Source organism: Manihot esculenta, chromosome 6 (genome assembly GCF_001659605.2).
Source record: "Manihot esculenta cultivar AM560-2 chromosome 6, M.esculenta_v8, whole genome shotgun sequence".
NCBI classification, from domain to species: domain Eukaryota; kingdom Viridiplantae; phylum Streptophyta; class Magnoliopsida; order Malpighiales; family Euphorbiaceae; genus Manihot; species Manihot esculenta.
The window spans coordinates 22,027,641-22,036,492 of record NC_035166.2 but is presented as its reverse complement, the minus strand read 5'-3'; the positions used below and the strand labels follow the sequence as shown (position 1 = coordinate 22,036,492).

General features: G+C 31.3%; 1 protein-coding gene across 8 annotated transcripts; it reads left to right on the top strand.

The window, feature by feature from the left end:
• The first annotated feature begins 1,331 nt into the window (after positions 1-1,331).
• LOC110617282 lies at positions 1,332-8,050 on the top strand. Of its 8 annotated transcripts, none has more exons than XR_006351040.1 (9): positions 1,540-1,931; positions 2,045-2,130; positions 2,419-2,873; positions 3,936-4,211; positions 5,288-5,405; positions 6,261-6,494; positions 6,567-6,691; positions 7,131-7,294; positions 7,397-8,050. XR_006351040.1 is itself a non-coding variant. In XM_043957610.1 (9 exons), the coding sequence occupies exons 1-8, from the start codon at positions 1,842-1,844 to the stop codon at positions 7,672-7,674; spliced, it is 1,662 nt and encodes a 553-aa protein (XP_043813545.1). In that variant the 5' UTR covers positions 1,543-1,841; the 3' UTR covers positions 7,675-7,714; positions 7,826-8,050. The 8 variants fall into 8 exon arrangements, 7 of the variants coding, with proteins under 7 accessions (XP_043813547.1, XP_043813548.1, XP_043813549.1 ...); XM_043957610.1 differs by lacking the exon at positions 7,131-7,294 and having other exon boundaries at positions 1,543-1,931; positions 7,397-7,714; positions 7,826-8,050; XM_043957609.1 differs by lacking the exon at positions 7,131-7,294 and having other exon boundaries at positions 1,543-1,931; positions 7,397-7,714; positions 7,785-8,050.
• The last annotated feature ends 802 nt before the right edge of the window (positions 8,051-8,852 follow it).

Genomic DNA, 8,852 nt, shown 5'->3' with positions numbered 1-8,852 from the left:
TATAAATTCATACATATTCTGTTTAGACAAAACTTACTCAATACTGAGAGCATGTTTTATTTAGTGGTTTTGCCCCCAAGCAAGTGCCAACTAATTCAATTGCAGATGGATGTATGGATATCAACATGATTATGCCCTTCGCATTGCAATTCAATAATTTTTATTTATTTTTTATTTTTAATTATTTTAAAATTATTATCAATTTTTTAAATTATAATAATATATAAATAAATTATTATAATCTTATTTAATTTTATCTTATGTTTAAAATAATTTATTATTAATTATCATTTTCTAAAATATTTTTTAATATTTAGTATAATTTAATATATTTAAGATGTAAATAATTAAAAAATTAATAAAAGATTATTTATAAAAATAAATAAAAATTATGAAATTGAGGTAGAATAAAAAGTTCATTAAAATAATTATTTTGTTGTTATTATTACTTTTCTTTACGCACTCGAACTTCTCATGTGTAATTTTATTACTGAGTTTCGTGGATATTTATGTCTAATTTTATATCATTTAAAAATTAAATAGCAAATTTATTTAAAAAATAGAATATGATATTTTAAGATTTAATCAAAACTATAATTTCATCTTTTTTTTTAACGAAAAACAACCTAGTCCTAATTTTTTATTTTATTAATAAAATTGTAGTTATTTTAAAATTCATAAATAGATTGCCCTTTAATCTCTGTTAGTTTATAGTATATATAATAATTTAATTTTTAAATTTTGAATTAACTTATAATTTCTATGGTTGATTAATGGCAAATTAAAAAAGTTAATCATTTTATTAATAAAATAAACTATAAAAATTAAATAATTTATTATTAAAAAGTAAAAAATAAATGGTGCTTTTTAACAAAATTTAAAGACCTGTCTAAAATGCCTAAAATACACTTAATTTGTCCCATAGAGATAAGTGTAGTTATTTTTATTTGGAATAAAAATGTGTAATTAATATAGTTAAAATAATAAATTTTATATATTAATACTTAATTAGTAAAAAAATTTTATTTAAATAAATAAATTACTATTTATAATTTGCAATGGATAAAAATCAAAATAAGCTTTTACTTTATTTTTTAAAAATAATTTTTATTTATTTTAATTTTTAGTAGGAATGGGTATGGGATTCAAACATGAAATTCAGGTGAATTATATTATTTTATTAATTAAATAAAGTCTGGTCAGACTTTATTTCTTAAATTAGGAGTAATATACTATCACTCGTAAAAATTAATTTCGAAAATGTAGGAAAAAGGCGAAAATTACGATTTCTTCACTGCTGAGTGAGACAGGGGTCAATAAAAGTTCAACTCCTGTATTTTTTCTCACTCCTCTGTGCTCTCCACTCCTCACGTTCTTCCCCCATTTTTTTTTCCCCAACAGTTCTAGCTCTCTAAGAAGATCAAAAAAATAATGATAAAAGAAACGAAAACTACAAAGAATTAAAGAACCCACTGCAATGAAGACCCAACTGGTAAAGCAAACCCTAACTTCTTTTATTTTTTTCCTAAATCTTTTCGATTGCTCTCTGTTTTGTCTGCTCTCAGTGTGTTGACTTGTTGTCCTTTTTTACAACCCCATTCTTTGCTCACAATGCATTCATTGACAATCTACTTCATTTATTAACTTTTATGAAAATATTTTCTTTAAATTTGGAAATTAGTTTATGATATTTTTTGGTGTCTCATTTTGTGTCTTCTGGTGAATGTTTGTATGGCTATTTTATTTTCTTTTATCTTCTCTCATTTACACATCGTGAGAAATGTAAAATTTGGGTATTTTTGTCTCATTTATATCTCTTTTTTTTTTTTTTTTAAATCGGAATGGAGATGCTTGTGGGACCTTCCCTGTGCTTTCACTTTCTTTTTTCGCAAAAGGAAAGAAAGAATCCATTAGTATTTTTGCCATGCGCAGTTAGTCATACTAAGCTGAAATCTGATGCATCTTCATCCAAATTTTAATTAGTTGTTTTTTTAATGGCATCGGGATTTAAATTCTTATTTGATTTTTTATTTTCAATTTACAGGAAAAACCTTGCGACATATGTGGTGATCTTGGTTATAGCGAGTTAATTATAACTTGCACTAATTGTGGAATAGCTCGACAGCATGTGTATCGACCTCCTCCCATATTGCTTTTAATTCCATGTTTGAATTTAGAAAATTGAAAATTCAATTGATTTTTGTATCAATTTTTTTTTATATATTTAAAAGGTGATGAATTTTTACTGTTAATTTTTTTCTTTTATTATAGAACCACTATATAAATGCTTGGTTCAATTATTCTTTTCTTGTGCTTAAATCATATGGCAACTTAGGTTTGTTGATTCTGCTATATACTGTCATGCCCATATTTGAAACCATGTTTATGTCTAAGTATGACTGGAATCCTTATTTTCAGTTATTGCATGCGGGTATGTCGCCACGAAGTCCCTGAAGTTTGGATTTGTGAAGACTGTATACCAGAGGAAGGCACATTTGGTAGAAATGAAAATTTTAAGGACTCCTGCATTACAGTCCGCCATGATGTGGCGATAGGGGGAGGATCCGCCAAAGTTTATGGTGATTCAGGATGGCATAGGGCTAGGCATTGTAAAAGGCTAAAGCCTGTAGAAACTGGCAAAGTGAAGTTTCTTTCTACTGAAGAAGTAATTAAGCTGTCATCTGGAGCTGCAAAAACGGCATTTTCTTCAAAGGCTAATTTAGGATACAGACCTAATTCTTCTTCTGCTGTCTCTCCTGTAAAGTTGAAACCAAACCCAAGAATTATCTCTTCAGGTCTTATGAAGCCTCCAGGATTTGGTAGAATCCAAGTCGATTCATCAACTAGTCAACAGGCACCCATAATATCCAAAGGTGATAACTGTTTTAACAATTTCAGTTGTCGAGAGCACTATAGGATTCTGTCTGTTTTTCAGATTTCATAAAGTATTTATAATTTCGTAACTTTTCAAATTTTTTAAAAAATTTATGTAGGGGTAAGCCTTTACCATTGCATTACAGCCTTCACAGGCTTATTTCTAGAATAATATGTCTTATTATCTTGGCTTACTTCTAGCCATATTACCAGTTGTAGAATACTGTTTTGCTGTTTTCTGTTTGAAAACAATGTTGTAGTCACTCTAGCCCGTGCAGGAAATAACTTAAACAATGGACTAGTGAGTCGACTCACTTGCATGATTATTCAGATAAAATATCATTTGAGACTTTTTGCCTTTTTAGGCTTTAAAAAAAAAAAAATTCTGAAACCCTGGTTCGGGAAAATACTCTACTCTACCGTGCTTATAAGGCGCAGTAGAGGGCGCTACTGTCAGTTTACCATGCTCAAAGAACGCGGTAAACATTTAATTAAAAAAAAAAAAAAGAGTGTTACTGCACTTCAAAAATACGGTAACATTTATAGAAGTGCGTGCGGTAATGAATACCGCACATTTGCCGTTATATAAATATAGTTATAAAAGTGTGGTAGAGTCATATTTTACCATGGTGGGTTTAAGAATATTTTTCTTTTTTAAGTCTGAAAAGGCAAAAAGCCCTGAAAGAGCTGGCTTGAAAATATTTGTTTAGATGAGATGTATTATTCATAGCAATCTTTTATTCATTCCATGCTAGTCTTGATAGTTGATATCACTTATACACTTTTTTCCTACTTCTCTGCTCAAGTGGCTACTCAACTGTTCCACACCAAAGAAGTGGGGAAAGCAAAATGAAAAATATGCTACTTGAGTTAAAATTTTTTGTTGCACAAGCCGAACCTGTATATGGTAAATTCTGAGAGAGAGGGAGAAAAGAACAATCACCTGTTTAATTTATTTTGCATTAGCATGTGCAGGATTATGTCTTTGTGTTATTTGCAAGCATTAATATGAATGTTTGTTTTATGGTTGCTAATTGTTGCTCTTCTGTGTGGTGTCCTAGAGAAAAAGCCTATTGCCAATCCTGTGAAGGAACATGATTGCAAGGCTGCAAGCAGTTCATTGAAGGAAAAATTTTGCCTGGAACAGAAAATGACTTCCATCAGGCCTGATGAAGAAGTCAAAACTAGCAAGGCCAATTTGCTTGCAAAAGTAGTAAAAAATTGCTATAGCAATGGGGCTGTTAAAGAAGTGAACACTTGCAATGCAAATGCACAGGAAGATGCAAATAAACAGTTAGGTACATGTTCAACCTCCACAAAGTATCCTCCAATTATGGGTATGTGATAAAGTTTTTAAGGTCTATCATACTTCTATTCAATAAGATGCTCTAGAGATTTTCTTCAAAATCTACAATGGAGTATCTTATTTCTAATTCTAACACTTGAATTATCCAAAATTTTCAGTTGTCAACTCAATTCACAAAGTGTTGGTTTTACTAGTTGTAGTAAAGTTGCAAACTCACTATATATTAGAACTAATAAAAAATGGTTTGATATATTAACTGATGGTTTTGTATTTCACAAAATTTTGTGGCCTTTTGTTTGTAATAGTGTAATACTAGTAGGTTTAAACTTTTTAATTAAGCTAAAATTCATCAGTCCATAGTGCTGGTAAGCAGTAGTTTTCTCAAGCAATGCCAAGTTTACATACCTCGTAATACGACTATTGGTTCGCTTAGTTACTCTGTATCAATATGAGTTGAGTTCATTTGAGTTTTTAAATTATCACAATTTAACTTGAGGTATCAAATGATGAAATTCACCGAGTTGCATAATTGGATTGAATTAAAAAGCAGATGCTAAGATACATATTTTTTCCTTTTCTTGCATGCCAATGCCTTCATTTTTTTAGCTTGTTTCAGTTGTGATATGCACGCTTCTAATCTTTGTTTTCGAAAGAAATGCCTCTCATAGCTCCCACGGAGGGTCATTTTCGTGAGAAAATGCATGCCCTATGCCTGCTAAAGAATTTGAATCTGTATATTTGAATGTAAAGAATGCTACAAAAGAGCATCTTGTGCTCCTCTCCTCTACCATCAAGTTCTTCCCCACCTACATATTGTTTGGGAAAGGCACATTAGGGCCTTTCTTTGTTGTAAACTTACCTTTTTGTTTTCTGAATCTGTTGACTGTATATATGAGACCGAGTATAATGTTATTTTGAAGTATATAGACTGAAACATTTTGCTTGCTATTTGCCATTTTGCAACCAGTGATTAAAGTTAACATGATAAAATGATGAGATCAGCTGATGGAATCAAAATTAATTTTTTCCTGGGACAATAACTATTTGTGAAGTAATTTTTACTTATCACCGAAACTTAGTTTCCTCTCTCTTTTCCATCTTTTACAGGCAGTGACAGTTGTCCTGTTGCTGAATTTAAGACGACTGATGAATTAAGAAGTCCAAGTACAAAAATTCTTCTGCCTAATCTTCGTTCTTATTTCCCTTCTCTGTGTGCCACTTGGAAGTAAGTACTCTCTTCTCTTGTGGAAACACGTAAAACCTGTTCCATCTGATGTTAGAATATTTACCTCATTTCCTCTTTGAATATCACTCAAATTTCTTCACTTCGTGTTAACTGTTACCAACTTTGGAGTAAGCTGAACATCTTCATTAACTGCTTTTCTGCTTTCATGCTTTGATGTTTTGCTTGTCATATTTGGCCAATTCCACGTAATATATAATGACGTGGCTGGGATCATAGGCATGAATAGTGTTATGAATCTGGTCCTTTTTAAGCTATCCAATGGACGTGTTGAAATTAAAATCCAACCATTTGAAGAAAATGCAGGTTCCATTATGAAGGTGAATTATGATTCCACTATGGGCAATCATAGCAGCAACAGTTCGTATTCTTTTAAAGCCAAAAAGATGACCATGGTAAAATTAACTTAAATTATTTGAAGAAAGTATTTCAATTATGGAGATGATTTGTCGTTCCACCAAAGCCGCAACCTTTTTTTTCTTTAAATAAAGAAGATGGATATATATGTAATGAATCCATTAATTATTGTAAACAGCACAATCTTTAGAGTCTTTTGATGAAGATCCTAATTATCATCTCTAATATTTCATTTCTTAATTACTGTCTCATTTTTATGCATGTGAAATGTCACTAATTTGTGGCTCTCAGTGCAACCTGTTTTACGTACTGTCTTGATTTTTTTGCCTGTAGTATAGATTTTATTTCAGCAATTTGCGGTAGTAAAATGCTTTACACCTTCCCTGTTCTATGAATTTATAGAAGCAGCACATGCTTGCCTAGTAACTCATATTGACAAAATTTCCATTACTTTCTTTATTTTCCCTCTCTTTTCGAAAGGGGAGGCTTCAAGTTTTTTGATACTACAGCCCCCGGTAAATATTATGGTGGGTTCCAGGCTCAGCCTCCATGCATAGTAAATCGGAAAGCTTATGACTTTTCACAAACAATGCCTATAGTCCTTCAAGTTGAGCTGCTTCCACAGCACCGTGTTTGGGAAGATCTATTCCAGAATGATTATCCAGATTTTCGTGACATTGCACTTTATTTCCTCCCTTCTGCTATTATTCAGAGGTATCTGTTTTCTAGGTTTATATCTTATTTTTGTGAAAATATGTGGTTGAAATTGTCGAATTCTTCTTGTAGATCCAAAGATAACTGTGCTAGCTTGTTCAAACTTATGGAAATCCGAAACTCTGTTATGAGAAGTTGCATTAATGATGTGGAGTTGATTATATTCACATCAAACCTGCTTCATGGAGACTTGCAAAGTGAGTTATGAGTTTCCTGTTTCTTTTCAAAAACGTCACTTGGCTTTGAGTTTTTCAATAGATGAGCATGTTAATTAAGAGCCATTTTTAATTGCCTTTTTGCTTTTTTTTTTAAAAAAAAAAATCATAAAAGTAGTTTTGTCATTAATATTCCCATCTCTTTTAAATCTGATGGCAAGCTGGGGTTGCAAATCCTCCTTCAATAACAGTTCTATGAGGAGGCAAGAAAGAGAATCCAAACAGAGAAAATGTGTTACTAATATGGCATAACCGGTAACTACAGATATACTATTTTGTAACTAACTTTTAGGTTGGTCAGCCAGCAAATGGAAAGTTTGTCCTATCAAAGAATAATTTGAACATAATTGAGAGTTGAACATTTTACTGCCCAAGACAATTTGCAGTCGCATAATTTTTGTCATGGCTTTAATTTTTTCAGCTTTGGGGGCTCTTGAAAGAATATCAATAGATAACAATCGGAGAGTACAATATTTTTAGGTTTACATGAGTAGTTGTGTACATTGAGAGGGCACTATCTTATCCTCATTGTGTTTCTACTTTCTGAAGTATTCATCTCTAAAAAGGACAACTTATTAAAGCTTGGTACGTTTCCTTTGGCTCTGGTTTAATCTGCTCATTCCCATAAATGACTTCGTTTTTGCAGAGGTGAAAGAGTAGATTAAACTTGAAACTTTTTGTTGACAGGTGTTATTGAAAGGTCAAGTGCAGAACATTTCTTATTGGGAGTTTTTCGTCATGTAAAAAGTGATACAATTCCTCTGCAGCATCATTTTGCCAGCAAGGAATGTAGTGAGACTGTTGATATGGAAATTGACATGGAAGGTGGGCAGGCTTTGGGGAGAGTTGATGTGGTTGTTGCAAAAGAACCGCACCACTTGCAAAGCTCAGCAGTGAAGTTATCTGATGCTGCAGATAAGGCTGGTGACAATTCCCCTGGTTTTCGAAGACATGTCGAGCCATAAATTCCGGAGGGAGTCCCAAATGGGAAACTTTGCTCTTCAGGTATAAATTTGTATTTGATACAACAGAATTTTCCATCATAGGTTGAGTACCAAGTTACTAGTTTAAACAGAGCAACATGTGAGAGTCCTCATCAGTCTTAGTTGGAATTAGCCCTCCAGAGCACAGCATGGAACTTGAATGGAGGAAAAAACTTGTGGATACACATTTGGAGAAATGGAAGATCTAATTGATTTTGCTCCTTGACGTGGCTTTAAAGGTACAGTATACGTTAACATGGCTTCAAATGTACATTGACATATTTTGTAAGTATGCTAATTGACACGGTTCTGTACGTTCAGAGTAAATGAAAATATTACAAAAGTTAACTAGCACTAACAGCATCCTTCAAGTTTATGGGTTAATTTTCATAATTTTCGGTATGTTTTCATTGTAAAGTAGTATTTGATTTCAGTATTATTGATTATTATAAACCATTATATGAAAATAATTTACAATTGTCTAATTAAATATTACTTAGTACTGATTTCAAAAATAAAATAATATATAATAAATTTATGAAATAAATTTGGAGACTTTTAAAATGCTCCACTTTATTTATTTATTTAAAATTGTGTTATATACTATGGTAAATAACACAACTTGCTGTAATTAAACTAAAGTTGAAATAGGTTTTTTTAAGAAAACATGGAAATTGAGCTATCAAGTTGAAAAAACATAAGGAATGGTCAAAATCAGACGAAGTTCTTGTTAGCCGTGATGAAATAGCTTTTGCTGTAGTAGCTTGGAGGTCGTTTGGTATTGAATTTAGAGGGTTAGAAAAGTTGTTTTTGGAAAAACACCGGTTAAAAAAAGGAATTTAAAAAAAAAAATTTTGTTATTTTAATATTTTTACTATTATAGTATATTTAAAATAGTTTTAAATAATTTTTTAAATAGTATTTTTAAAAAAGTTTTTTTCATATGACATCATAGTTCTAACAGTAATGCAAACACCTCCCTTCAACCAAACCATTGGAAGACTCGCAGTTTTGCATCCGTGCATGAAAGCTGGTTAAGCATGATATGCATTTGAGCATTAATGTGTTCAAATTTTTTGAAGCATGATTTCAAGTTGCAATTTTTCATTTTCTGTTTTGCTTTTGAGTTCTTAGGTTCTATTTTTGATTTTAATGTGCTA